The 27,500-nt window shown below is 63.4% G+C and overlaps 3 protein-coding genes across 7 annotated transcripts; all 3 read left to right on the forward strand.

Moving 5' to 3' along the window:
• The first annotated feature begins 3,776 nt into the window (after positions 1-3,776).
• TMEM80 (transmembrane protein 80) lies at positions 3,777-9,470 on the forward strand. Of its 3 annotated transcripts, none has more exons than XM_056801081.1 (5): positions 3,777-4,227; positions 7,627-7,640; positions 8,443-8,539; positions 8,637-8,729; positions 9,014-9,271. In XM_056801081.1, exons 1-5 carry the CDS (start codon positions 3,912-3,914, stop codon positions 9,217-9,219), a joined length of 726 nt encoding a protein of 241 aa, XP_056657059.1. In that variant the 5' UTR covers positions 3,777-3,911; the 3' UTR covers positions 9,220-9,271. The 3 variants fall into 3 exon arrangements, with proteins under 3 accessions (XP_056657059.1, XP_056657060.1, XP_056657061.1); XM_056801082.1 differs by having other exon boundaries at positions 4,142-4,227; positions 7,627-8,165; positions 8,464-8,539; positions 9,014-9,470; XM_056801083.1 differs by lacking the exon at positions 3,777-4,227 and adding an exon at positions 4,276-4,559.
• A 235-nt stretch (positions 9,471-9,705) lies between these two features.
• Positions 9,706-10,607, forward strand: LOC130454893 (actin nucleation-promoting factor WAS-like). Its single transcript, XM_056801084.1, has 2 exons — positions 9,706-9,840; positions 10,134-10,607. Exons 1-2 carry the CDS (start codon positions 9,745-9,747, stop codon positions 10,605-10,607), a joined length of 570 nt encoding a protein of 189 aa, XP_056657062.1. The 5' UTR covers positions 9,706-9,744.
• On the forward strand, positions 10,540-21,269 carry EPS8L2 (EPS8 like 2). 3 transcript variants are annotated; one of them, XM_056801078.1, is made up of 21 exons: positions 10,540-10,659; positions 11,976-12,040; positions 12,294-12,349; positions 12,533-12,597; positions 13,025-13,186; positions 13,425-13,577; positions 13,755-13,834; positions 13,908-14,053; positions 14,304-14,374; positions 14,461-14,587; positions 14,674-14,762; positions 14,949-15,023; positions 15,120-15,268; positions 15,334-15,463; positions 15,616-15,728; positions 16,940-17,042; positions 18,218-18,337; positions 19,667-19,772; positions 20,314-20,497; positions 20,576-20,708; positions 20,807-21,269. In XM_056801078.1, exons 2-21 carry the CDS (start codon positions 11,997-11,999, stop codon positions 20,882-20,884), a joined length of 2,184 nt encoding a protein of 727 aa, XP_056657056.1. In that variant the 5' UTR covers positions 10,540-10,659; positions 11,976-11,996; the 3' UTR covers positions 20,885-21,269. The 3 variants fall into 3 exon arrangements, with proteins under 3 accessions (XP_056657056.1, XP_056657058.1, XP_056657057.1); XM_056801079.1 differs by lacking the exon at positions 10,540-10,659 and adding an exon at positions 11,013-11,232; XM_056801080.1 differs by lacking the exon at positions 11,976-12,040 and having other exon boundaries at positions 10,572-10,659.
• The last annotated feature ends 6,231 nt before the right edge of the window (positions 21,270-27,500 follow it).

Here is a 27,500-nt window from a genome sequence, read left to right on the forward strand (position 1 = left end):
GGGATGGCTTCTGTGGGTGCCAGGGACCCCAGGGAAAAGTTCTCACCCCGAAACCCGGGGCCCCGTGACAGCAACCAAAATGGAGGAAATGGCAGGCAAGAGGGGTGGCCGCCCGCCCAGCCGCTGAGCCACGAGGACCAGGGGGTTGCCGCCGCACCGAAGCCCCTGGGAGCCGCGACCAGGGCTGGGACGTGAGCAAGACACCCCCCCCCCCCCGGAGCCAATGGACCCGGAAGGCCTGAAATTCCAGCCACAAGCTCGTGCCTGCTCGCACCTGGCCGGGGCAGCCCATTGCAGAGAACTGGGGTTACGGAGAGGGTCTGGGGGGGATCCAGGGAAGGAATGAGAAGAAAAGGAGACTTGGGGGAAGAAGCACGGAGTCAGAGAGAGAGGCCGTCAGGGCAGGGGCAAAGGGGCCAGAGAGGAGGGCAGGGGAAGTTCCTCTCCCCGGGGAGGACACCCCATGCAGGAACAGCGCGGGGGAGGCCGTGCAGGGGGGGACCCCCCCCAGGACGCTCCTGGGCAGGGCTGAGCAGGAAAGGTGGCCAGGAGCAAGGGCTCGCCTCCCCGTCTCTACCTGAGCCCAGACGGGTTCTTGTGCAGAGTTCCGCTGAGGTTCCGGCACCGCACGGGAAGCTCACTGTCATATGCCGACGGGTCCCAGTTGTACTTGGTCCCCCCCTTTGTCCTGGCCCGGGGCTAGGGGCGTCGGAGAAGCCTGGGGACCTGGGGGCGAAGGAGCAGTCGAGGGAAAAGCGGCCGGCCTGGCGTTTGCACCGGGGCATCCCACGGACCACGATTTCGCCCCCACCTCCGTGGGTTTGCCCCCCGCCTCTTTTCGCTTCTTCGCCCCAAGGGCCCCCCTCGGCCTCCCGCCGTCGGCCCCGCTAGGACAGACGTCTTTCGTGGCCGGCTAGCTCGGGGCTCGCTGCAGGGTGCCGCGCCGCCCTACCTGGGGCGAGAGGCGCGGGGGGCGCCTTCAGGCCGGCCGTCTCCACGATGCTGCCGTCGGTTGTGCACGACGATGAGGGTGGCCTTCTCTGTGCTCAAGCCGTCCCCGAGCTGAAGGGCTGCTCTTCCGGACTGCGGAGGAGACGACGCAGCAGCCCCTCAGGGTCTCCCTGCCCCGCTCGGAGCCTCAGCCTGGGAATCCCGGGCACCTGCTTGGGCTCCGAAGGCCACCCCAAGTCTCCCTGCCCGCTGGCGCTGGTCAGGCGGGCAGCAGACAGGATGGGCCTGGCACCGAGGAGCTCCCGACCCCCTGTGGAAGCTTAAGGAAGGCCCAGGCCATGGCCCAGGGTGTCCCCCAGCACGGAGCCTGTCCTGGGCCTCCCAGCCCCAGTGAGAAGCCCCCCACCAGGGCCACCAGTCAATCCAGCAACAAGCCGGCGGCGGCAAGAGGGGCCGAGAGGGAGGAGGGCCGAAGGGGGACGTTGGGGCAGCCCCGGCCGGGCCTTGGGGAGCAGAGAGGAAGGGGCAGGCTCCAGGTCCCCCTAAAGGGCCAGAAGCCACTGCACGCGGACTGGGCTTCCAGCCCGACCGAAACAGAAGCTCCCCCCATTCACGGTGAGCGAACCAAGAAATCCGACCCGCTACCAGCTTCCTCTTTGCTGGTTTTCGGGCTTTGAAGGGTCAGGGGCTGGGCGACGGGGGGTGAGTGACCTGCCCACGGTCACAGTGGACCCAGGACCCCCCACCTTCAGGCCTGTCTTCACGTTTCCCCCCAAGAAGATCCCAACGTTGTCCTTCACGATAGGTTGGCCAAACTCTTTTTCAGCCTGATGCCGTGACTTCCTCGGTCTGGAGCCCTTCCACGTGCACGCCCCCCCCCCCCGCGGCGGCCCCCCCCGAGGCCACAAGGTGAAAGAGGGGCTCTCGGGCAGAGCCGGCCGCCATCCCCAGCCGGTCACTCACCAGCACGTGCCCAGAGAGCGACGCCGCGCTGGCCACGGAGGTGGTGAAGACGTTGTCTGCGGAAGAGTCCACGTTGGCCACAGTCACCGTGGTCACCTCTGAAACAGACGCAGGCTCCCCTGAAGGGCTCGTGCTCCAAGGAGAGCCCAGAACAGGCGGCCGGCCCTTCGGTGACCATCAGGGAAGACGTCTGCGGTCATCGCGGCGGCGGCGGCAGGCCCGAGAGCTCAGGGCCCGCAGACCCCGTGCCTGCGGTGCGGGCACAAGACGGCCGAAGCTCGGGCCCCCAGAGGAGACGGGTAGGGAAGGAAAAGCCGGAGGGAGCCGCTTGCGGCCGCGTGTGCGGGCTGGGCCAAGGAAAGCGGGGTTCGGGGGCTTCCCCACATGCGGGGGGTCTGTGCTTCACCCGAAACCCTGAGGTGGCCCCGGCCCCAGGGAAGGCGGAGCCCCGGGGTGCGAGGTGAAGGACGAAGCCAGGTCCTCGGGCCGGGAGCCCCAGGGGAGCTCTCGGGACCAGGTAGGGCCTGGGCCCGGCACTTGCCTGCGAAGGTCGCCTCCTCCTCGGGGTCGGCGGGGGCTCAGGCAACGCCTGTTCTCTGGCAGCCACGTCCACGTGCCTCCCGGCTCCGGCGCCTCTATCACGGCCACCGCCCTCATGCGACGGGCCTCTCGATCGGGGTCCGTGTCCGTGTCCGTCTCGGTCTCCGAGTCCGAGTCCGAGTCCAAGTCCGGAGCCTCATCCTCCGAGCTGGCGGCGACCCTCGCGGCCGCCACCGCGGCGGCCATCACCGCGGCCTCGGCCGGGTCCGAGTCCTCCATGTCGCCCGAGGGAGAGGAGGCCCAAAGCGAGCTCAGCGGAGCAGCGCGGGCCGAGGGGCAGCTGGGCCAAGGCCCGGGGCCCCGAGCCAAGCCCTTCCAGGCGGGATCAGACCCGGCGGTCCAGTTCAGCCCCGGGGACGGGAGCCGATCCGGTTCTGCCAGGCCCTCGTCCGGCCCAGCAGGAGGATGAGGCCGGGGCCGGCGTGGCACAGAGGAACGAGATCGGGGCCGGACCAAGGGGACGAGCTCTTCTGAGCAGGATCAGAACCTGGCTCAGGAGAAGCAGGCAACGCGGCCCAGGCCAGTCCTGCCAGGCCCTCGTCCAGCTCAGCCCAGGGGATGGGCCGGGGGGCGGTCCTGCCAGGCCCTCGTCCAGCTCAGCCCAGGGGCTTGGGCCGGGGCCAGCTTTGCAGACAGGGATGGGATCCGGGCCGGGCCAAGGGGACGAGCTCTTCTGAGCAGGATCGGGACCTGGCCCGGTAGCACCAAGGCGTGACACCCGCGCCCAGGGGCCAGGCCCAGGTCCGGCTCTGCCAGTCCCCTGTCCAGCTCAGCCCAGACGAGCGGTAGCTGGGCCGGCCCAAGGGGACCGGTTCTTTCTGAGCAGGAGCAGACCTAGCCGGGTCGGTCCAGTTCTGCCCAGGGGAAGGGGGCTGAGGCCAACTCTGCTAAGGGGTCAAGTTCTGCCAGTCCTGCTCAGCTCGGACGTGGGGCCAGAAGGGCTCACCCCGCCAGGAGGGACGGGAGGGGGAGCTCAGACCTCAGGGGATGAAGCCTGGGTGGGGCTCCAACCCCGAGCCCCACTGGGGAGAGGGCCAGCCCAGCTTGGGGGTCCCTGGGCTGGGGAGGGCCCAGTAGGGTCAGGGGTGTGGCCAGAAGAGCGGTGGGGCGGGGCGTCAGCGTGACAGACAGGTGGAAGCCCCTCCCCCGCCGCCTCCCCGTCCCCCCTCCCGCCTCCCCGCCCCCCTCCTGGGCCGAGCTCCCCCGAAGCGGCCCGAAGCGGCCCGAAGCGGCCCGAAGGCCGGCCGGAGGCAGCGGACGGAGCCGAGGCCGCCCGAGCGGAGCCGAGCGGGCCCGAAGCGCGCCGGAGCGAGCGGGCGAGCGGGCCCGAGCGCTCCCGAAGCCGCCCCCGCCACCGCAGAGGCTCCTCCTCACGGCCGGGGCAGGGCGCCACGAAAATGGCCGCCCCCGCCGCGCCGCCGCGGTCCCGAAACGCACCGAGAGGCCGGCAGCGCGCCCGCGCCCGGGCCCAACCGAGAGTTGCCGACGCCTGCCGAGCCCTGTCCGAGGACGCCGGCCGCGCGCCCGAAGATGGCCGAACAGTCGGCCGAAGCGCTCCATTGGCTGCCGAGCCGCGGAGCCGCTCCCGCTGCCGCAGGGGGGCGGGACCAGCGCGCCACCGAGGACGCGTGGGGAGGGGGGGTGGCGCACGGACTGCCGGGATCGGGGCGGACCGAGGTGGGAGGGGGGGCAAGATGGCGGCCCCGCAGAGAGGTGAGGCGGGCGGCGGTGGCGGCGGTAATGGCGGAGGGCGCCAGAGGGCAGAGGGGGTGGCCGGGGGGCCCGGGACAAGACTCGGATTCCGCATCTGTGCGGCCCGGCGGGTGGGAGGCCGGAGCTCACCCCGCCAACTTTGGCGCCTGCGCAGTAAGTGCCGGCCGCTTGAGCCCCCGAGGAGGGCGCAGCCGCGGCTTTGGCGCCTGCGCAGTAAGTGCTGGGCTGTCAGGGCCGCCGGCGTTGATTTGCCCCTTAGGAGATCCTTGGAATCCCGGAGGCCTGGGTTCGGAATTTGGACCCTGCTCCTCCTATGACCCTTCACAATGCAGGTATCTCTTTTTTTGCTTTTAAAAGCGGGTTCTGAGAAAGAGGAAGTGTCAGCACTTGTTAAAGCTGGCCTGCCTGGCCTCTTGCAGCCTACAAGCTAATTGGGGAGAACGGGACCACCCAGGCACACACACCACCCATAGAGAGAATGAGGGCGGACAGCTAGAATTAAGAGGGGCTGCCCGAGGGGCAAGGTGGTCACTGCCTGCTGGCCCTCTGGGAGCAGCCACTCTCACATGCCCTGAAGGGGACCCCCCAGGATGCCATCCTAGCTTGGTCACCAGCTCTGCCTCCCCACAAATTACCCTTCCAGGGCCTGCACTGACCAGGCTTCTTCAGAGGCCCTCTCCCATCCTCTGCCCCTTCCTTCTCACTGCTGATCATGAACTAGCCCTGTAGTGGTCTGTCTAGGCACCTCAGTTTTCTCTCCTCCCCCCTCCGACCTCATCGTTTCCACCAAAACTTCTCTCTGTGTCTCTGTCTCTGTTTCTTTCTCTCTCTCTCTCTCACTCACAGTCCTCGTGCTCCTTGACCTCCAGTGATCACTCTGCGCCTCTTCTCTAGAGACCTTTGGAATACCCTTTTCCCTCTAGTTTTCCTCCTCCCTCTCTGACCACTCCTCTGACTCCTGTGCTAGAGCCTCCTCTAGGTCATGCCCCCTAACTACAGGGATCCCTCCCTTAGAGTCTGTCCTGGACCCTCTGCTGGGTGACACAGTGAATAGAGCACTGGTGCTGCATCAGGGACCTGAACTCGGGAAGTCCTGACTTCAAATCCAGCTTCAGATATTTGTTAGCTGTATGACCTTGGACAAGTCACTTAACTTCTGTTTGTCTCAGCTTCCTCAACTGTAAATTGGAGATGAAAGCACCTTCCTCCCAGGATTGTTGTGAGGATCAAATGAGTAAATATTTATGAAGAGTTTAGTGTACAAGGGCCTGACAGAGTAGGTAATGTATAAATATGAGCTATTGTTATTTCACTTAGTGATGTCATCAGCTTCCAAGGACTTAATTATATCCATTCTGAAGACTCTGAAATCGCCTGTCAGCCCCATGCCACATAGCCACCCCTGCATGTCCAGTCAAAGGGGTGTGGTAGGTAACAAGCATCACTTTTCAAATGGAATAAGTGGATTTACTTTATATTAAATTCACGCACTGGCCTTCAAGCTCAACTCCAACTGCCCTTCAGACACCCCATACCGGATATCCAGTAGTTATCTTAAACTCAGAAATCATCATCTTTCCCACCCGCAGGCCCTCAACCCTAGAGTCATCTTGGACTCCTCACTCTAATCTACACCCATATCCAAAGTGTTACCTCTGTCAGTTTGTCAGTATGCCTTCAGCAACATCTGTCTTAGTTTTCACCCCTGCGATATCTCTTGTCAGTTTCGGCTCTGCTTCATCTCTTGTCCATTTCGCAGGGCACAGGTCCTTTTGGCCTCTGTACCATCTTTTGTCGATTTCCCTTCTCCAGTATCTCTCCTAAATTTCACCCCCTTCAGCATCTCTTGTCAGTTTCACCTGTGCAGTCTCTCATCCTCTCTGCAACATCTTTCAGTTTCCTCTGTGTACTACCTCTTGTCAATTTCCCTCTACAGCATCTCTTGTGGATTTTAACTCTTCCAGCATCTTCCCTAATAAACTCCTTGATCTCTTCCCACAACCCTGCCCCTGGAACAGACCTCATCATCTCAGGCCTGGACTGTTGCAATTCTGGGCCATTGGCCTGCCTCAGGTCTCTCCCCACTCTAGTCCATCCTCCCATCCAGCCACAAAGTGCTCTCCCTAAGGAGACCAACCCCTTACCCTCCTACTCAACTCCAGGAGATTCCTTATTTCCTCCAGGCTCAAATACAAATTCAGTTTGGCCTTCCAAGGCCTCCAAAAATCCAACCCCTCCTCCCTTCCCAGTCTTCCTATACCTCACTCCCCAAACCGGTGACACCAGCTATTCCACCAAGAAGACCTTGGCTCTTAGCGTTCTCTCTGGCCATCCCCCGGGCCTGGAATGCTCTCTCTCCTGCACTCTGAAGTCTCAACTGAAATATCACTTTCTCCAAGGAGCCTTCTCCAGCCCCTCTTCATTCTAGGGCCTTCCCAATTTCTTATTCGTCCTGTCTCTAGCCACTATACATTCATCTGCTGTCATCTTCCCCCATTCGATTGTGAGCTTCTGGAGGGCAGGGGCTGCCTTTTGTCTTCCTGTGCATTTCAAGTAGATAGCACAGTGCTGGCACGCTCTCAGTGTCTGTTGACAGTAATTCGTTACTCAGAACATGGCCCTAGAACTGAACACGATCCCGACGGACTAACAAACGAATAAGACATCTAATGTGTGTGGAACTCTGGGGACCCGAAGCAATGTGGATTAATGGCATTCCCGTGGAAATGCAAACATTTCCCAGATCATCGTGCCCGAGTCCTTGTCCGGAGACACCTTGAATGCCAACGTGGTTGGTGTCTCTGGCTGTCTGCTGGAGAGTCAGCGAGGCCATGTGTTGTATCGGATGAGGTCTGGGCTTGTGCCCTGTCTCTGTTATAAGACCTTGGTCTCCTCCTCTTGGTCTTAGTTCCCTCGTTTGTGAGATGGGGTCCCTGAGGTCTTGCCTTGGAATTCAGAGACGTGAGTGCCAAACCGCTCCTAGCAAAGGAAGGAGCCCATCCCTTTCACATCCCGGGCCCTTCCCCCAAGTCAGCCAAGGCCTAAGATCCCCTGCGGCCTGCCTAAGCATGGACCCACCCTTTGGTCCTCAGCTCCACCTAGTGCCTGCCCAGGCCCAGCTGGTGGCTGGTCAGGTCCGGCTCCCACTTGCTCTCACAGAGGGTGACATCTCCATGCATCTCCTCCTGAAGTTTCGGAGGCTGAATGTCCCTTTCTCTTTGCCTAAAGAGTGGGCAGAAGATAAGGAAGTCACGTAGGCGGGGCTCCTTCCATTGTAGTGCACTGGTTGTCCCTGTCTTTGGCCCCAGAAGCATCAGAAACCCCAGGGGGTGGCTAGTGGAGGGTTCCAGCACTGCTAAGGGCTCTCCTGAAATAACTGGCTTATGTTTTTTCTTGCAGGAAGAACCTCCCTTGTATCCTTCCCGCTTCCCCCCCTTCTCTGGTTGTGACTGGCCACAAGTGGCCCCTGGCAGACCCAGGATCTCTGGGGGCACGTTGACCTTTTAAGCCAGGGGCAGTGGTTGGAAAGGAGGGCTTGGACTGCCCAAGGGCCCCCTCCCAGCTTCCTGATCCTTGCTTCTCCTCACCTGGTGCTAGTGCCTGTGCAGGGAGGCCCCGAGGACGTGGATGGGAAGAGTAAAGCCGGAAGCGTTCTCCAGGTGGAGACCTTTCTCTCTGGGCCAGTCTTAGCCGCCAGACCTCAGTCTCTTCATCTGTAAATTGGGGGACAGCTACGCCTGTCACGCCCTGCTTTGCAGGCAGGCGGTTTGAGCAAATGAGAAGGGAGACCGTTTCCCCGCCGTCGCTGAAGCCCTGGGCTCGTCAGGGCTTGAATTCTCTCGGGCCTGCCCGTCCGAGGAGAGCAAGCTGGCAAGCTCAGGAGTGCTTCTCGTGCCTGCCTGGCCTCCGAGCTGCCAGGCCGGGACGGATACAAATAGGTTTGATTTACGTCCTCTCGCCCGCTTTCTGAAAAACTAACGGTGATGAGTGGGCCAGCCCGGAGCCGTTGGTTCCCTGACATCACACTGAAGGAGTAGGAGGTGCCCCGCGGCAGCCTTGCAGCCTGAAGCTCGTGGCTCTTGCTTTGTGGTCCCCTTCGGAGAGGTGCCCCTTGGGGGAGCCCTGGGCAGGCCCGAGTGGGGGGGATCCCCCAGGGAGGATGGGGGAGACGAGGGCCCTGGCTCAGCTCGATGATGCTCCTTAATGACCCCCCAGCTCTCCTCTGTGCCCCTGCAGATCCAGTTCTGTCTCAGCGGCCTCTATTTCCCCTTCTACTTCCTGGCCTCCCTGCTCATGATGGTCTTTTACAAAAGTGAGTGCTCTGTCTGGGGCCGGGGGGGAGGGCTGGAGGGGGGGCCTGCCGGCCTCTGCTGCTAAGCCCCACCCTGTGTGGCCCTTTGTCCCTGCAGAACACTTCTTCATCTACCCCCCCAATTACCTGGCCATGGACTTGACCCTTCTCTGCGTGCTGGGCCTTCTGGAAGTCCTGCGGCTCCACCTGGGTAAGTGGGCCGAGCTCCGGGCAGATGGACGGACGGACGGACGGACAGACGGAGAGAGAATCCTCTCTGGCCTTTGCTGGGGCTCCTGTGGCTTCGCTTTACACCATTATTAAATATTAACGAGTTTGTTGAAAGCCGAGCGGAGGCCGAGGCCGCCTCCTCTCCTCGGCCGCACACGCACACGCATGTGCGGGCCCTTTGGTGACCAGAGGACCCCCGAGTCCTGTGAGCCCCGCGCACCCCGCGGGCTTCGGGGGCCTCCCTGCCTGAGTCTCTGCCCCCAGGGAGCAAAGGGAACCTGGTGGAGGAAGAGCTCCTGCTGGGCGGCAGCCTCGCACTCACCGTCCTCAACACCTTCCTGTCTGTGTACTTCCTGCTGTGGGCCACCTACGTGCTGCGGGCCGACGTCTTCCTCAACACCGTCCTGCTGGCCTTGTACAACCTGGAGGGCATCCTGCAGATGGTGACCATCGCCGCCTTCCTCAGCTAGCGGCGGCTCCTCCCTTTCTGATGCTCTCAAATAAAATCTTGGGGTCCCCGGACGGACGCAGCCGCTCGCCTTCCCTGCCGCGCGTGCCCCCCAGGCCCATTCGGGGCGCACCCTCTGCCCGAATCATTCCCGTGTGTTGGGGTGGAGGCAGAAGGGCGCGAGGGACTTGCCCAGGGGCACCCCGCTAGGCCTGGCTCAGCCACCCGAAGTCTTGGTCCCCCCACGCCACGCCTGCCGGGAGTTGGAGCGAGCAGCTCCCCAGACCCGAGGCGGGGGGGGGGGGGCGAGAAGAGCGTCTCTCCCCATCCAGGCTGGCGAGCCCCGGAGGCTGCCCTCCCCTCGGGGGTCCCAGGCGGCTCTGCTCCGCCAGTCTGGCAGCTGTGCCCCTTCCCCCTCCTCGCTCCGCCTGCCTCTACTCGGGGCCAGCCATAGGGGGTGATGGGGAAAAGGGAGGCCTCGGGGGCCAGGCACCGGCCAGGGGGGAGCCCAGGATGATCCCCTTTGGAGGAGGGAAGAGGGCCGGGGATGGGGGGCCCCCAGAGGAGAGTGCAGCCAAGGAGATGGAGCACAAGAAGGCCAAAGGCCCCCACCGATCTGGCCCTGGGAGGCCTCGGCGGGCAGGTGGGCAGAGGATGAGGGCTGGGGGGGGGGTGTTGGAACGGGGTGTAGAGGGGTCAGCCTGGGGCCCAGCGGCCAGAGATGGCATCGGCTCCGAGGGGCTGTGGAGAGGCCCTTAGTAGGGGGGAACAGGGAGGAATGATGCTCCCAGAATGCTCCCCCAGCTGGAAAAGGGAGTCCAAGGACCTGGATTTGAATCACACCCCTGCTCCTGGGCCCAGGGTAGGGAAATGGGAATAAGCGGAGGAGACAACTGGGGTCGGGGCTGACTCCGACTCCCTTCCCCTCCTCTGCAGAGAAGCTGGGATGGCGCCGCCTTGCACCCAGGGCTGGGAGAAAGCCCAGGAAGGGCGATGCCACAAGTGCATTGTGGAGGAGGGAAGGGGGGCCACAATGCCCCTGCTGCAGCTGGATTCCCCGAAGAAAGGGGGAAAGGGGGGCGGGCCTGCTTGCGCAGAACCTTTGGTGGTGCCACTGAGACACGAACTGGGGTAGGGTTGAGCAAAGTGCTCCCAGCCTTGAGCAGGGGCCTCTTGAAGGAGCTGGAGAGGTTGGCGCAGCCTCAGTTTCCCCAGGGAAATGCCCTGCCCGGCCCCACGGTTCCTCCCCCTGGCAGCTGGCTGCCCCTCCCTGCTCCTGGCGGCTGGCCGGGCCGGGCTTTCCGGTTACCCAGTAAACCTGTTGCTCGGGTTCCCGGCCCACCTCTCCTTGCCCCTCCCTCCCCCACCCCCTCCCTCCGCCCTGTGCCTGCTGCCCGCCTGCCGCCCTGACGGGCATCCAGGAATGAGGACGCGCTGAGCAGCCTGGCCGGCCAGCACACAGGTGAGGCAGTGGCACCCTTGGGGGGCCCGGGCTTGGGGGGCTGGCATGGGGTGACGGTCAGCGGGGCTGGGCGTCCCCAAGCCCTGCGCTCAGCACCTGCAGACTGCCAGGAGGAACTGGCCAGAGGCTGCCTCCCTCCTCTGAAGGTCACGGGCACCGGGCAGCCCAGAGGGAGTGAGGGGGGCCCCGACCACCTCCAGCAATCTGGGTGTGCCCCCCGGAGGAGGAGGAGGAGGAGGGGCAGTGTTGTGGAAGTTCCAGGAAAAAGTCACAGGCCCGGGGCACCCAAACACGTCCCTGCGTCACAGGGAAGGAGGGGGCAGGGGACAAAGAAAGGGGGGGGGCTTCCCACCTCCCAGGGCCCCACCCAAGGGAGCCAGCTGCCCTTTGACCTCCGGGGCGCCGCGAAGTCCCAGTCAGGGTTCAAATTCCGCTTGGAGCAAAGGGCTTTCTGAGGGAGGGCCGGAGGCCCAGCTCTGGGGCAGTCCTAGCCTGGCCTCCAGCTTGCCAGGGCACCGGCCGCTGACAGCTCCTTCCCACAGGGGAAACCGAGGCACAAGAAAGCTCAGTGAGGTCAGTCCACAGGCACCAGGCTGGGCTCCCTCCGGTGAAGGACTGTCCTTCCGGCCGGCCCGCTTGAGGCTCCGGGGCTCCCCCCACTGAGCCGACCTGCCTCACCTGTCCCAGCCCTCCCCGAGGTCACCGGCATCGGAACTCGGGGTGCTGCCCCCTCCCCAAGGGCTCCTGGAGGGAAGGGGGAGGGGGGAGCCCCACCCCGCCCCCCTTTGTCCCGTCGGAGGCAGCATTTCTGGGCTCTGCAGCCTCGGTTTCCCCCTGCCAGACCCTTTGGGGTCTACCCAGCCTGGGTAGAGGGCCAGAGCCAGAGGCGGCCGGCTGGAGAATGCCTGGAATGTGCAGGGGGGCGGGGAGACCTGGGCGGGGGCCCAGGAGGGGGGGGACGTGGGTCTGTGCCTGTACGCCGAGGAGCCCCTCCCAGGGCGCAGGAGGGCATGGGCAGGGCATCGCCGGGCAGAAGAGTGTGAGGGTGGGGCTGTGCCCGGTGAGGGACTTGCCCAGGGTGGCACAGCCAGGAAGTTTGGGTCACATTTGAACCCAGGACCTCCTGCCTTCCGGCCTGGCTCTCTGTCCCCTGAGCCCCCCAGCCGCCCGGCACGTAGCAGGCACTTAATGCCCATCGAGTGAGTCAGGACAGAGGGCTGGCTTAGTGCCCGGCGGGGGGACGTCATGGCCTGCATCCCGCTGCCCCAGACGCCCGGCCCTGCCTGGGCCTCAGCCGGCCCTCTTCTCTCTCCCAGCTGGACAGCTCCTGGGACACCATGAGCCAGCCGGCGCCTCTGAGCAGCAGCCCCAGATCGCCCAAGTGAGCCTGGCCGTGCCCCCGGGCCGTGGGGGCGTCTGGGGGCATCTGGGCGGGCAGAGGGAGGAACACCACCGGCCTGGCCGTGTCCCCGGGCCGTGGGGGCGTCCGGGGGCATCTGGGCGGGCAGAGGGAGGAACACCACCGGCCTGGCCGTGCCCCCGGGCCGTGGGGGCGTCTGGGGGCATCTGGGTGGGCAGAGGGCGGAAGCAGGGCCGGCCTGGCCGCTCCTGGAGCTCCGCTTCCCTCCGTGCAGCGGCAGCGTGGGGCGCTCCGACGGGATGGCCAAGATGAGCGCCAAAGACCTGTACGGTGAGGCCGGGAGGGGGGAGCCCTTTACTAATTCATGGGCGCCAGCACGCTGCAACCAGATCCGGGGCGGCTGGGCAGTGGGGGGGGGGGCCGGGGGGGGGCTGGGCGGCGGGGAGGCGGCGGGGGGGGGGGCGGCGGGGGGCCGGGGGGGCCGCGCCGAGCCCTCCTGGCCTCGCCTTTCAGAGCAGAGGAAGAAGTACTCCAACTCCACCTTCATCATGCACGAGACGTCCCAGTACCACGTGCAGGTGAGGGGGGGGCGCAGGCCGAGGCCCCCTTCCAAGCCGGGGCTCCTGCGGGGGGGGGGCGGGCTGGGGGGGGCCGAGGGAGTGACTCTGCCCCAGGCCAGAGGGAGTCAGCCAGGAGAGGCAGAAACGCGGAAGTCGGCCCGGGTTCAAGAGCCAGGAAGAGGCAGCCCCGCACCGGTTAACCAGTAACCCCGCTCAGCAGCCAGCCGGGCCCCCGCCTGGGGGTCAGCCAGAACCAAGCAGGGAGTGCTGCGGCTCTCCCTGGGGGGCGGGAGGAGAGGCCCCGGCAGGCGGCGCCCGCAGCGCTTGGGCACCCCCCCTTCTCCGGGCCCACTCCCCAGGAAGCCCTCCGGGATTGCAAGGGGCCTCCTCAGGGCCGGGTGGGGGTGGGGCTGGCCTGACCCACTCTCTCCCTCCGCTGGGCCAGCACCTGGCCACATTCATGATGGACAAGAGCGAAGCCATCGTCACCGTGGACGACGCCATCCGCAAGCTGGTGCAGCTGAGCTCCAAGGAGAAGGTGTGGACGCAGGAGATGCTGCTCCAGGTCAGCGACTCGGCCCTCAGGCTGCTGGACTGCGAGTCCCAGGTAGGGGGGGGAGGGGGAGGGGAGGGGAGGGGAGGGGAGGGGGGAAGGGGAGGGGAAGGGGGAGGAGGAGGGGAGGGGAGGGGGGAGGAGGGAGGGAGGGGGAGGGGAGGGGGAGGGGGGAGGGGAGGGGAGGGGGAGAGGGGAGGGAGGGAAGGGAGGGGGGAAGGGAAGGGGGGAGGGGAGGGGGAGGGAGGGGAGGGGAGGGGGGCGCCCCTGAGGCCCTGCCCGGTGCCCGCAGGAGGAGCTCGAGCACTTCCCCCTGGGCACAGTGCAGCACTGCCAGACGGTCCTGAACCAGCTCTTCCGCTACCCCTCGGTGCTGCTGCTCGTGTGCCAGGAGTCCGAGCAGAACAAGCCCGACGTGCACTTCTTCTGCTGCGACGAGGTGGAGGTGAGACCCGGGTTCCAATCGGGCCACCGGGAGAGCCGCCGGCTCGTGGGGGGCCTTTGCACACTCGTGTGCACACACGCACAGCTGTGCCTTCTCACACGTCTGCACACATCCGTGCTGGCACTCAGACCCGCATCCTAAGGCACACACGTGCTTGCACGTGCCGCCCCCCTGCAGGCCGAGCTGGTGCACGAAGACATCGAGAGCGCCCTGGCGGATAGCAGGCTGGGGAAGAAGATGCGCCCGCAGACGCTCAAGTGAGGACGGGCACGGCGGCCTCGGGCCCCCCGGCTGGCGCCGGCGCCCCCTCACGGACCTTCTGTCTCCCAGGGGCCACCAGGAAAAGATCCGGCAGCGCCAGTCCATTCTCCCTCCGCCCCGGGGCCCCGCGCCCATCCCCTTCCGCCCAGATGCCAGCGGTCCCCCTCCCAGCTCCAAGAATCGTGTGGCCCCCCCGGTGCCCGTCAGCGTGCCAGGTAGAGAGGAGGGGGGAGCCTCCCCCTACCCAGTTCCTGGGCCGGGGCCGGGGCAGGGGGCAGGGGGCACCAGGGCAGGGGGCAGGGGGCAGGGGGCACCAGGGCAGGGGGCAGGGGCAGGGGGCACCAGGGCAGGGGGCACCAGGGCAGGGGGCAGGGGCAGGGGGCACCGGGGCAGGGGGCAGGGGGGCCGGGGCAGGGGGCCGGGGCAGGGGGGCCGGGGCAGGGGCTCACGCGCCCCCTCCCCCAGATCACGGACGAGGGGACTCTCAGGACGACGAGCCCAGGGCCGTCCTGGCCCACAAGATCGAGAAGGAGACGGTGAGTGGGTGCCGGGCCCCGGGGGGAGGGGCGCCCTGGGGCTGTGCCCGGCTGAGGGGCCTCTCCGGCCTCTTGTGGGTTTCCAGCAAATCCTCAACTGCGCCCTGGATGACATCGAGCTGTTCGTGGCCCGCCTGCAGAAGGCGGCCGAAGCCTTCCGCCAGCTCAACCAGAGAAAGAAGGGCAAGAAGAATAGAAAGAGGGGCCCGGCGGGTAGGTGCGGGGGGGGGGGGGGGGGGGGGGGCGGGGGCGGGGGGCGCTGCCTGGGCGGGGTCTCCTCACACGCCCCTCCCCCGCAGAGGGGGTCCTGACGCTCAGGGCCAAACCCCCCTCCGAGGCGGACTTCATCGACTGCTTCCAGAAAATGAAGCTGGCCCTGAACCTCCTGGTAAGTGCCGCCCGCTGTGTCGGGGGGCCCCGGGGCCCCGTCTCCTCCCCTGCCCGAGTCTCCCTCCCCTCGGTGTCTCCCCGGCGCGGGTCCCGTCCCCTCCGGGCCTGCTCACGTCACTCAGCGTTGGGGGGCTCCCGGGGGGGCGGCTGGGCCCGGCCACCCTCCATGGCCCCCCCTCACCAGGCCAAGCTGCGGAAGCACATCCAGAACCCGAGCGCCGCCGAGCTGGTGCACTTCCTCCTGGGGCCCCTGGAGCTGGTAAGTGACCGGGGGGGGGGGGGGGGGGGGGGGGAGCTGCCGGGGGGGCGGGGGGGCGGGCCGGCAGTGCGAGCCCCCGCGTGCGGCTGGTCCTAGATCATAAGCAGCTGTGGAGGCCCCGACGTCGCCCGCTCCGTGGTCAGCCCGCTCCTCTCCCGAGACTGCGTGGACTTCCTGCGGGGCCACCTGATCCCCAAGGAGATGGCCCTGTGGGAGGCGCTGGGGGACACGTGGAGCCGCCCTCGGTAAGTGCCGGGCGGGGGGGCCGGGGGCCCGAGCGCCGCCTCACCGGCCCCTCCCCGTCCCGCAGAGCCGAGTGGCCCCGCGACGCCCACGTGGCGCCCTACGTGCCGAGGTTCCACAACGGCTGGGAGCCCCCCCTGGACGTGCTGCAGGGAGCCCCCTGGGAAGTGGAAGGTGGGCCGCTGCCGGACGCGGAGGTCAGTGTGGCCGAGACGCCCGCCGCCGCCCTCCTGGACTGGATCCAGCTGCAGGGCTGGGGCTGGGGGAGGCGCCTGAGCCAGGCGGAGGAGCCCCGCAGGTGCGCCTCCCCGGCGGGTGACCCTCCTCTCTCGCTGCTCTCTCCCCGTAGCGGAGCCCGGCCAACGGGTTCTCCTACCGCCACTCCCTGAAGCAGAGCCCGGGCCCCGAGCCCGCACCCCCCGGAGAAGGCTTCCCACCAGGGGGCTCCCCCAGCTCCAACAGGTACCCCCACCACGGCCGCCAGGGGGCAGCGGCGCCTCGGTCCCAGCCAGCCCCAGGGGGAGGAGGCCTCCCCCAGGGCCTCCTGCCTCTGATCTGGGCCCGGGGAAGGGGCCTTCATGCCCTGTCACAGCCGCAGCTGTCCTTTCCGGGAGATGCTGACCTCCCCAGCTAGGCAGGATGAGAGGCGAGACTTGAACGCAGGCCTCTGGACCCGTCCCGGCCCTCCCACTACGATACTGCGGTCCTGTGGGAGCAAAGGAGGCGAGATGGCTGCCGCGGGTGGGGGGAGGGGGCCCTCGGGGCTGCCCCCCCAAAGCAGGCCCTCAGCCCGATGGGGATTGAGCTTTGGGAGCCCTTCACTACTAGCCACTAGCCTGGGGGTGCCCGGGAAGGCGGGGGGCTGCCCTGTTCGGGGGCCACAGCCGGCTTCCTGCTTCTCGCCTCGGACGGGGCTCGGGGCTCTCTTCTGGCTCTCACCAAGAGGCCGGCCAGGAGCGGCCCAGGCTTTGGGCTGTCTCAGTAGAGGCCGTAGATGGGCCCGTCTTGACCCCCCGCCCCGAGTCCGCCCATATCCCAGAGGGGGCCATAAGGACCGGGAGGGAGGTGACCCCCTAAGCCTGGGAGAAGGCATTCCGGCCCCAGCTGCCCCCTCCCGGAGGCCCTGCACAGCCCTCTTGGCTCACAGTCCCAGTGAAGGGCCCGGCCGGACACCCCTTCCCTCTGCATCCCGCTCTCCTCGCCATGGGTGGCTGTTGGGGGGCCGGCGCGCGCTTTGGCCTGAGCTGCTCTGCCGCACACGGTGGCCCCGCGGCCTCCTGGCCTCCACTAAGGGATCGGAGGGACAGCAGCTCCCGGGCACTGCCCTGGGAGAAGGATCAGGGGGCCGTGGAGGGATTTCTCATGCAGGGAACCTGGAGAGAGCAGGTTCCTTCCCCCAAGGGCCAGGCAGGCGGGGGGGCCGGCCGGGGCCGTGTAGGGGTCTCCTGGTCCGAGCTGCGGCCCAGAAACTGGGCAGAGCCGCTGCCAGCTCCTTGGCCTCCTCCCTCTGCTCAGGATCCCCTCCCCGGAGGCCCAGTGGGGCTGACCCACTTTGCGCTCCTACCCGCTCGCCGACAGCCCGCTGCCGCGTCGCTGCTCTCTTCTGCCGGCCGGCCCCGCAGGCAGGAGGGAGGAGGAGACCCCTGAGCCGCCCCGTGCCCTTCTCTGCGCAGGAGAGTCGAGCCACCGGCCATGGCCAAGTTCGCCAAGATCCGTTACGACTTCACAGCCCGCAATGCCAACGAGCTGTCCGTGCTGAAGGACGAGGTCCTGGAGGTAAGAGGATGCCCGGCCCGCCTGGCCTCGCCCTGGACCTGGGCCCGGGCGGGAGAAGATGCAGCCCGGCCCGAGCCGGGACCCCCCCACTGCCCTGCCGCACTGGCTGCTAGCAGGAGGGACGAGACGGACGGCTGCCCTGGCCTGGAGCAGGAACGGGGGGACAGGAGACCGGGAAATGGAGGTCGTGCCCCCCTGCCCCTCCCACAAGGCGCCAGGGCCCGGCACCCTGAGGTGGGCAGGCCAGGCCAGGAAACATTGTATCTATTTGCGGCTGGCTCTCTCTGGGGCCTCTCCAACTGAGCTGGAGCCTGGGCACCCCTGACATGCCCTATTAGGCAGCCCAGAGGGTGGGAGAAGGGGGATGTGGGCCCCACAATGCAAAGGGCGCGCTGTGCCTGGAGCTCAGCTGGGCCAGACACAGGCAGCCCCCAGCCAGTGTCGAGTGGGGGGAGAAGGGAGGAGTGGCGCAAGGAGACCCTGGACCAGGCAGAAGCCTCTAGTCGGCAGAGCTGCACCTTCCTTCTGGGCCCAGCCCTCCCCCTTCCCCCAGAAGCCTCATCCGGGCTCCCGAGTGGGCCAAATCCAGGTCATCGGCTCCGGGGCTGGGAAACAGAAGACGTGTGAGCAGAGGCGCCCCGGGGAGCCCAACCTGGCTTAGAGGGGAGAGGGCACCAAAGCCTGGGAGGGCCGGGCACCTCCCGGGGTCTGCTGGGCCTGCCGCCGAGAGTGTGGGCTCCAGCCGGGGCTCTCCTGTGCTACTACTCTTACACCCCCTGCAAGTGGGAGTGGGAAAGGTCTGAGAGAGAGGAAGCTCCCCCTCCCCAAGCTCAGCGGTGCCTGGTGCCCAGGGAGTAGAGCTCCCTGGAGGCCAATGCCCGCACCCTGGGCCGGAGCCGTGGACAGCAGAGCCAGCTGAGCTGGCTTCTAATCCCACATCTGCTACTACCCCGTTGGAGGCTTAAGGCTCCTCTGTGGGCTTGTAACCTTGGAGCTCTGTCCCCTTGCTCTGACAGCGGGGTCTGGGAGCAAGGAGCCTTCTGCTCATCTCACCCCAACTCATTGACTAGTGGGGATGTGAGACCCTGGAGCAGGTGGCCCAGGGAGGGGGTGGTGGGCTGCCCGTCTGGGCACAAGGACACTGGCCTGAAGACACCCCTTGGCTGTCCTCCCAGGTGCTGGAAGACAACAAGCAGTGGTGGAAACTGAGGAACAGGAGTGGACAGGCCGGCTATGTGCCCTTCAATATTTTGGATGTGCTCAAACTGGAAGATGTATACTCCCTAAATGAGCAGGTGGGGACTAAGGGAACTAGTCGAGGCCTGCAGAGGACACTCTCCTCTTCCAAAGCTATCATCCTACCAGGGGACAAGGAGCATGGGGTTGGGAGGTAGGGATGACAGGAAAACAAGCCACTCAGAGAAATACCTGCAGGGAACAGTGAGGAAGGAAGGGCCCACTCCCAGAAGAGATGGGGCCAGAGCTGAGCCTTGAAGAATGATGAGGAATTCAAGGGAAGCCAGAGGGGAGAACATTCTAGCCCTGGGGGCAGGTGTCAAGAAACGCAAGGCTGGGAGGCTCAGGTCTGAGTCTGTAGAAGAGTGTGCTGGCCTTTGTGGCCAGACTGCGGAGGGTGTGAGGAGGCAACGGAGCCCCCTGCTCCCACCTGGCAGAAACCTCCTCGAAGGGGAGGAAGGGCACTGAAAAATAGCTCTGGATTCCCTGTGGCCATGTGGGAGGGGACAAAAAGGACAGCAGTGGCCCTAGCATCAATTGAGAAGTTTGATAGAGAGGCAGAATTAGGAGCAAAGTGAGTAGTAGTCACAAAGCAGGCAACCTGTGGTGATGAGGTACTGAAGCTCAGGACAGAAAATAGGGCTGGACAATCAGCTAATCAATCGGCATAGAAATAATAAGCCCATGGCAGCTGAAGGAAAGGGAGGAATGGAGCTCTGGAACCCAGCACAGAGAAAATATATAGGAAGAGAGTCATCGGAGGTGTCAGATGTTGTGGAGAGAAGGACCGAGAAGAGGCTTCCCCAGTTAAGTCAAGAGAAGCTTCAGTGGGGTGGTGAGGTCAAAGCTAGAATGCAGGCAGCTAGAAAATGAGGATGGGCAGGCAATGGGTGTAGATGGCCTTTCCTAGACGTTTGACTCTGAAAGGGAAAAGAATACTTTTGAGAGGATATGACAAGGCAAATAAAAGGTTTACTAAGGATCAAACAGGCCCAACATATCTCCAGACAACCAGGAAGGCTGAAGATGAAAAGGGGAAAGTGGGGGAGAAAGAGAGAGAGATGGAGAATGATCCCAGGGCCACCCCCTCCCATGGTCAGGCTTCGTCTCTGCTGTCACCCCACTACCTTTCTTTCTTGGGGTTTAGAGAAGTCGGTGTGGATGCCTCAAGAATAAATCATCCAGACCCCTCGTTTTCTTTTCTCCCAGGGCCACTTGGCTGATAGATCAGAGGGGGCTCTAGGTATGGTTTCCTAGTGAAAGCATTGAATTGAGTGAAGCATTGAATAGTTTCTCCCATTGCTCTTCTGGACCTGCCCCCGATGCAGAGGACTCAACGACCAAAGCCCAAAGCCAACGGGGGCTTCTGCCTTCTTTCCCTCTTCCAGGACAGTCAGAAATACCGGGGAGATCTGAGTCCCCGAGGCCCAGGCCCCACCAGCCCCTTCCACAAGCTGCCCCCCAGCTACGCAGGGGACAAGGACGCCAAAGAGCGTGAGTCCCTGAGATCTTCGCCCCCCAGAGGGCTGCGGGCCTGTGTGTGACCCCTGCCCTCCCCTCGGGGGAAGAAGGAGAAGGCTAATGCTCCAGTGTGGTCAAGGTGCAAGGGGGGCTCTGGGGGCTCGGACCCTCCCCAGACGGAGCAGCCTGCTCAGGCCCTGAAAGAGCCTCACGTTCCCGTCTCCCAGGGCTCCTTTTACGGGTGGGAAGGGGTGCCCCCAAAGGAGAAAGTGCCCCAGTGATGTGCCTTGGGAGCTTCCTCCATGGCGCCCAGCAAGACTGGGCCTCCGACTGTCCTCCAGGAGGGGAATAGTGGGCAGGGCAGGCCACAGGGGGTCCGCCCCCCCCAGCCTTCCCCTCCAGCAGCAGCACAGAGGGGTACCCCGTTCCCTCCCTCCCCCCCCAGGGCTGAATATCGGCCCGCTCTTCGCCCCAGCAGCGGTGCAGAGGAGCTCCCCGTCCCCTCCCTGCCCGGGTCCGAGGGAGGGTGGCAGGGGTGCAGCCGCTGACCGGCTGGCCTCTGGGCTCCTGGCAGAACTTATCCACCACATGGACGAGCTGAACCATGAGCTGATCCAAAAGATGAGCAACCCCAAAGGGCAGCCGCCGCAGAGGAACTTCCGGGTGGAGAGGAGCAGGCCGGTGTTGGCGCCGCTGACCTACCACTCCAGCGCCCAGGAGGTCCGAATGTGGCTGGAAGCCAAGTCCTTCAGCCCGAGGTGAGCCCGCGGGGGGGGGGAGGCCTCGAGGGCCGGCAGCAGCCCTGCCGCCCCCTCACCCTGTGCCCCTCCCTGCAGGGTCGTGGAGCCCCTGGGCATCCTGACGGGCGCCCAGCTCTTCTCCCTTAACAAGGACGAGCTGAAGAAAGTGTGCGGGGACGAGGGCGCCCGCGTCTACAGCCAGCTCACGGTGCAGAAGAGCCTCCTGGAGGTCAGAGCCCCCCCCCCCCCCCCCCCCCGGGACGGGGCGGCCCTCGGGGCGGCCCCCTCCCGAGACTGAAGCCAAGCCTGCCTCTGCTTTCCCTTCAGCAAAACCCGGCTGGGTCCGAGTTGGAGGAGCTCCTGATAAGGTTCCAGAAGAAGACGATGGACGAGGGCCACAGCTAGGCCTTCGGGGAGGCCGGGGGAGGGCCGGCCCGCTCAGTGTTGTGTGAAGTAGTATCGTCCCCCGTCGGTGCGGGCACAGGGCGGCCCCCGCTCCCCCTCCCCCGCTCGCTGCTGCCCCTCGCTTCCCGGCCCCCCGGCTCCTGAGCCGGCGCAGGGAGGGCCCCTCCGGGCCCTGGGCTGAGGCCGCTGCCCACAGGGGTTCCCTCTTTCTCCGGGACGTGCCGAAGGGGGCCCGGGAGGGCGGCCGGAGCAGCAAAGACCAGGCGTCCGGCCCCCACTTCTCCTTCTGTCCCGAACTTCCGAGCGCAGCGCGGCCGAGCCAGGGAAGAGCTGGCCGGCCGGGCTGGGCCTTGGAAGAGTCATTAAAGCGCTGATCTCTGCACCATCCCTGGCTCTGGCTCTTCCCTTCTCCGCCCCGAGTTCGAGTGCAGCCTCCGGCCAAGGCACCCGCCCGGCACCTGGGCACGAGCGGTGTGAAGTGAGGACGCCCCCCGGGGGGCTGGGAAGGGCAGAAGGGGGCGAGCCCCGGACAAGCCTGGTCAGGCCTCTGGCCAGGTGAGCCTTCCCGGCCGGCCCCTGCGGAATGGCAGCCCCCCAGCTCTGCTAACCTGAAGGGAGCCCCGAAAGGAGGCCCGGGAGCAGGAAGGGGCCTCTGAGAAGGGGGAGGCCGAGGCACTCCCTGCGGGCGCCTCCCTTGCTCCCCGGAGCCCCGTTTCCTCCCTCCTGGCCTGGGACACCGTGCTGCCTCCCCCTGCGTGCCAGGCAAAGCGTGACCACACTGTCCTCCAGGAGGGGGAAGCGGGGGCGGCGAGAAAGGGCCCCCATCAGTGCCCGGCGGGTTGGGGCTCCCCTTCCAGAGGAGGCTCGGAGAGGAGGGCCCCGGGGAGGCGCCGAGCGAGCACCTCACCTCGGGCTGAGAGCAGAGGTGGGCCTGGTGCTCCGCGCAACCCTGAGCAATAGATCCATCAACCAGCACTTGTGAAGTGCCTACTGTGCGCCAGGGCTGGGGAGAAAAAAGAAGCAAAAGGCAGTCCCTGCCCTTCTGACGGGAGAGACAAGGAGCAAAGAAATACATTCAAAATGAGCTCCAGACAGAATCAACAGGAAATAAGGCACCTGGGAAGGCTTCCTGTAGGAGGCGGGATTTCAGGGAGCTCAGGAGTCAGAGCAGATGGCCAATCGGAGAGGCAGTGGGAGATGAAGGGCTGGAGGCCAGGGCAGGAGAGGAAGAGTGCAGCCTGAGTAATGCAGAAGACTGGGGAAGACAAAGGCAAAGCCAGGCAGGGGCCGGGATGCCCCATCTCTGCTCGAGCCCCCACCGGTGTGCTCCACCAGGGCGGAGGGCGCCAGAGGGGAGACTTAGGCAAGAGCCCTTCCCACCCCCCCCCAGACCACATCTCAAGGGGACCCAAGCCAGAGCCTTGGCTGAGCCACTGCTGGGCCTGGTCACTCCAGAGGCCACTCTGGGCTCCCAGCCAGCCAGCCAGAGTCAGTGCCCGAAAGCCACCCTTCCCAGACCGTGGCCCGGCCTAGGCCCCTGCTGAGCTCCAGAAGCCCATCGAGTCCAGCTTCCACTCGGCCCAGCCCGCCCGACGGGGGAGGATTCCGCCAGGAGCTGGGAGCACCTCCAGGAAGTGATGCGGAGCCGTGTCTGGCACAGCCATCTGGGAGGAGAGTGGCTGAGCCGGGACCCCCGAACTGCCGGGAACTGAGGGTTTGACTCGACTCCTACAAGGCCCGGAGTGGAAGGGAGAGGAGGAGGAGGAGGAGGGAGTCTGCACCCCCCCCCCCCCCCCCCCGCACATCTGGCCTCCCAGGCCCTGGCTCTGGGGGGTCCTTTGCTCCCCTCCCTGCAGCCTTCCAGAAGCTGAAATCCGGCCGGGGGCTTCCCCAGCTGGATGGAGAAGCAGCAGGCGTTGAGCTCTGGGGAAGCCCCGGGATGGTACACAGGAAGAGCTTAATCATTGCTCTTTTCATTCATGTAAAGGCTGGGAAGTAGGGCAGAATCCCTTGTGCTGCCCGCCTCCAGCCCCAGGGTGCTGGCTCCTCCCCTAACTAAACTGGGACTGGGGGTGCTAGTCGGGGTTCAGGGCCTTTCGCCTTTCGGGGACCAGGCTCCCCCTTCAGACTCGAGGATTCGGGAGAGCCGCCTCAGATGCTTGGAATGGCCCCTGCGGCCCCCCCTCACTTCTCTCCACAGGCTCTCTCTGGCCCTGGCAGTTTCTGTTGGCCCAGCCATGCCTGGCTTCTGGCCAGTTCCGTGACTCAGGACTTTTCGGTGTTCCTGACTGGAGGCCCGGCAGCTAGGGGGCGCAGGGGCGGGGGCAAGAAGGCCTGCGTCCCAGGGCCGCCCTCCCTGCTGCCTCCCTCCATGGCCTCTGCCTGCCTCGATTTGCCCATCTATCAAATGGGATACTAATAGCACCTGCCCCTCAGGGTCCCTCTGTGTGTGTGGGGGGGGGCGCTATTAGCATTCCCTTTGCCATGACTCAGTGTCTGAGGCAGGAAATGCCCACTCCCAGGGGCTGCCAGTCCACACAGGGTTAGGAAGGGCCCAGTCTGTGCCGCCCGGGCACTGGGAGCCACCCAAAGACCAGGGCACTATGCAGAAGGCTTGCTCGGACAGCCTGGCCAGAAAAAGGGCTCCATGTCCTGGAGGAGCAGCCAGGCTAAAGGGGCCAACAACCGGGGACAAAGGGGCAGGCAGGAGTCGAACTCGGAGGGCAGGCACTGGCATCATTCCAAGGCAGCCAGCCAGACTTAACTGGAGCCGGAAGGCCAGAGGCAGAGAGGAGCCACAGGCGGGAGGCACAGCCAGGGTGAGCAGAGAGCAGGAGCAGGAGCAATGGGTGAAATCAGAAAGAGGCACATCTAGGCCACATAGGGCAGCTGGAGTCAGGAAGATCTGAATTCAAATGGGACCCTGGGCAAGTCACTTGACCCTGTTGGCCTCAGTTTCCCCATCTGTAAAGTGAACTGGAGAAGGAAATGGCCGACCATGCCAGTCTGTCTGCCCTGAGAACCCCAAATGGGGCCACAGAGTCACACCTGAACAACATCAACGTCTAGGCCTGAGGTCAGGGAACATTTCCCAAGGAAGAGAGCTGTTCTCCAGGGCATTGGCCTGGCCCTCTAGGCAGTGGCTTGGCCTGGTCCACCAAAGCCCCGATGCCCACTGCTTGGAGGCTTCAGAGCTTGAGGTCTTGGTGTCTCTCTGCTCCTTAGCTTCTGAGTGGGGCCAAAAGGCATGGGCAGGAATTCGAATCCCCCCCACAGGGAGTGCAGAGATACAGCTGGAAGCGGGAATAGGAGATCCATTGGGATTCTGCCAAGAAGCTGCCTGAACTGAGGCAGGCTCCCCTGTACCAGCACAAACCGGTTCCTAGCAAAACCCTAAGGTTCCCAGCAGACCAAACAATGGGCAATCCGCTCAAGGTGAAACTATGGTAAGAGACTGGGGGTGGGGGATGGGAGTCAGCAAAGCCAGCCCCCAGGAGCGTAGGAGCACAACCACAGGAAAACCTGCTAGGTTCTGTATCCCAAGGCAACAATAATTCCAGGGCCATCCCAAAGTCGGAAATTGCCAGTAAAAACCATAGAGGCAGCAGGTAGCACCCAGTGAACTAGAACCCCAGGTCCTCAGGCCAGCAGCCTCTCAACATGGGAGTCACGCTGGAATTCCCACTCTCTCTCATCCTCCAAATCCAATATGGTGCCAAGTTCTGTCCATTTCACCTCTGCAGCATCTCTGGTCCATTTCACCTCTGCAGCATCTGGTCCATTTCACCTCTGCAGCATCTCTGGTCCATTTCACCTCTGCAGCATCTCTGGTCCATTTCACCTCTGCAGCATCTCTGGTCCATTTCACCTCTGCAGCATCTGGTCCATTTCACCTCTGCAGCATCTCTGGTCCATTTCACCTCTGCAGCATCTGGTCCATTTCACCTCTGCAGCATCTGGTCCATTTCACCTCTGCAGCATCTGGTCCATTTCACCTCTGCAGCATCTCTGGTCCATTTCACCTCTGCAGCATCTGGTCCATTTCACCTCTGCAGCATCTCTGGTCCATTTCACCTCTACAGCATCTGGTCCATTTCACCTCTGCAGCATTTCTGGTCCATTTCACCTCTCCAACAGCTCTTTAATACACTCCCTTTTCTCCTCTGACTGCCCCTATGCTGATGCAGATACTCATCACCTCACATCTGGATCCATGCAATAGTTGCTGGGGACCCTCAAGTCTCTCCCTACTAGGCTCCATTCTCCAGTCAGTTACCAGAGTGATTTTCCTAAAGTGGGGGTCTGACTGTCACCCCCTATTTAATAGACTTTAGTGGTTCCCCTTCACCCCCAGGAACAAATACAAAATGCTCTTTTGGCCTTCAAAGCCCTTCCTACTTTTCCAGTCTACTTAAACATCCCCCCCATACTCTTTGTTCCTGTGATGCCAGCCTCCCAGCTGTTCCCCAAACAAGACTCTTCATCTCTCAGCTCTGAGCATTTTTCTGTCTGTGCTCCATGTCTGGAATGTTCTCCCTCCTCCACTCTGACCACTGAGCTCCCCAACTTTCTGGAAGTCCCATCTAAAATCCTTCCTTCTCCAGAAAGCTTGGCCCAACCCCTCTTAATTCCAGTGCTTTCCCACCATTCATTCTGTCCTCTGTAGCTTGTTTGTATGTCTCTCAGTGGCCTGGAAGCTCCTTGAGGGCAGGAACTGTCTTTTGCCTCCTCTTGTATCCCTGGGGCTTGGCACACAGTAAGTACGTGGTTCACAAAAGTTGACTGATTGATTGTTAGGGAAAGCAATGCAGGCCCAGGAACTGACTACTCTGAGGTCCGGGGAAGGAGCCATGACAATGCAGTGCTTCACTGCCAGTCAAACATCTGTGGGAGTGGCATCCCAGAAGGTGAAGAGAGGTCAGCATAGGAATCAGGGAACCAGGGCAAGATCAAGCAGCACTGATGTCTCCACCCGAGAGGGCACAGAGCCTGGCCCTGGCACAAACTCCCAACTTAGGAGCTAAAGCTGGACAGATGAACCAGCCAAAGAAGACACAAAAGAAACCAAATTCCTGGAAGAAATGAAGCAAGAGATTTCAAATGAAATCAAGTCCCTTAAGAAAAAGAGTTGGAAGGAGAATAAAGAGCTTTGAGGAGGAAATAACCAAAGTTACAGCCTCCCAGAAAACCAGACCTGACCAACCTGAAAGCAGGAGTGCAAGAAAGATTAGAATCAAAAAAAAAATCAAAAGATCAAGGAAAATACCAAAGAGTTGATGCCCAAAACAATTGATCTAGAAAACTAGTCCAGGAGAGATCATTGAAGAATCACGAGAATAGGGGCAGCTAGGTGGCTCAAGGGATAGAGAGCCAGGCCTGGGTTCAAATATGACCTCAGACACTTCCTAGCTGGGTGACCCTGGACAAGTCACTTCACCCCCATTGCCTAGTCCTTACCTCTTTCCTGCCTTAGAACTGATACTTAGTATGAATTCTAAGATAGAAGTATGAGTTGAAAAAGAAAAGGAAAAACTAGACTCCCTGGACTTACTAAAACCACAATCCAGAACTAGAAGGCAGAGCAAAAGTGGAAGCCAAATCTACTGATCATCTCCTAAAAGAAGCTCCAAAGGAATGTCATGTCCCAAATCCAAGAAAATATTACAAGAACCCAGAAAGCAGCAGGGCCAAGGATAGGATGAGGGAGCTATGGTCCTGATCTCAGAAGATCTAGCACTTGAGCTCCAGAGGAGAAATCTTGAAACTCAGCATTGCAAAAGGCACAAGATGAAGCTTATAAGCAAGAATAAATTTGCCAGCAGAGCAGAATGCAGCCCTAGAGGGGGAGGTCAGGGATCTGTGTGTCTCTTGAATGGAATAGAAAACCTTCAAGCATTTCTAGAGGAAAGGTAAGAGAGCAATAGAAACCTGGCAGTCACTGGGAGGGGCTGTATGGTGATGTGGTGCTAACATTCTAACTGGACAGGAAACAAGGAAGGCTGCAGCTCCTCACTCCCAGTCTAGGCTCTGTTCTAAGGGTTTTACTAGGAGAAAGAGAAGGCAGGAGAAAGAGAAGGCAGAAGTCCAAGAAGCTCTTCAGTACCAGACAGAAGGAAGCAGAAGGAAATTGCTCTTTCTCAGAATGAAGAATATGCAAAATGTGGGGGAGTGGCTATCACAGGAATGTCAATCTTATCTGACCTCAGACAAAGGCAGGCAGAACACACCCATTTGAACAGTTTGGTGTAGAAATCTTTGAACCCGGAAGCAAGATACCAGAGAGGGGCGTGGGTGGCTTAAGAGGGAGGGCCATTGCTCCCCCACCCCCACCCCCAACTTCCCAGTCTTAAAGCCTAGCTTTAAAAATGGAAAGAAAGAAAATGGACTCCTGCTGGATCCTAAGAGAGTGAACCTTTGGGGAATGAGGTAGCAAATGGCGCATAAACATAAGGGGTATTATTGCACCACAACCAAAGAGGCATTTCAAAAATGATTGGACCCAGTGAAGGGAATAGAACCGGGAGAAAATGGCATTCTAGAACATTCCAGGAAAACCACTTGGAAAGACTTGAGAACTCTGCTCAAAGCTGGACAGACCAAGCTGGCCACCTCCTCC

Source organism: Monodelphis domestica, chromosome 6, assembly GCF_027887165.1.
Source record: "Monodelphis domestica isolate mMonDom1 chromosome 6, mMonDom1.pri, whole genome shotgun sequence".
NCBI classification, from domain to species: Eukaryota; Metazoa; Chordata; class Mammalia; order Didelphimorphia; family Didelphidae; genus Monodelphis; species Monodelphis domestica.

What these genes read in the sequence shown, in the direction of transcription:
- TMEM80 (XM_056801081.1), top strand. Translation starts at nt 3,912, where the DNA reads ATGGCCGCCCCCGCCGCGCCGCCGCGGTCCCGAAACGCACCGAGAGGC. An exon ending in CATGATGGTCTTTTACAAAA is followed by an intron (nt 8,540 to 8,636) that starts GTGAGTGCTCTG and finishes TTGTCCCTGCAG; the next exon opens with AACACTTCTTCATCTACCCC. An exon ending in AGTCCTGCGGCTCCACCTGG is followed by an intron (nt 8,730 to 9,013) that starts GTAAGTGGGCCG and finishes CTCTGCCCCCAG; the next exon opens with GGAGCAAAGGGAACCTGGTG.
- LOC130454893 (XM_056801084.1), top strand. Translation starts at nt 9,745, where the DNA reads ATGGGGGGCCCCCAGAGGAGAGTGCAGCCAAGGAGATGGAGCACAAGA. An exon ending in TGGGAGGCCTCGGCGGGCAG is followed by an intron (nt 9,841 to 10,133) that starts GTGGGCAGAGGA and finishes CCTCCTCTGCAG; the next exon opens with AGAAGCTGGGATGGCGCCGC.
- EPS8L2 (XM_056801078.1), top strand. Translation starts at nt 11,997, where the DNA reads ATGAGCCAGCCGGCGCCTCTGAGCAGCAGCCCCAGATCGCCCAA. An exon ending in TCCTGGGGCCCCTGGAGCTG is followed by an intron (nt 15,024 to 15,119) that starts GTAAGTGACCGG and finishes GGCTGGTCCTAG; the next exon opens with ATCATAAGCAGCTGTGGAGG. An exon ending in GCCAAGTCCTTCAGCCCGAG is followed by an intron (nt 20,498 to 20,575) that starts GTGAGCCCGCGG and finishes CCCTCCCTGCAG; the next exon opens with GGTCGTGGAGCCCCTGGGCA.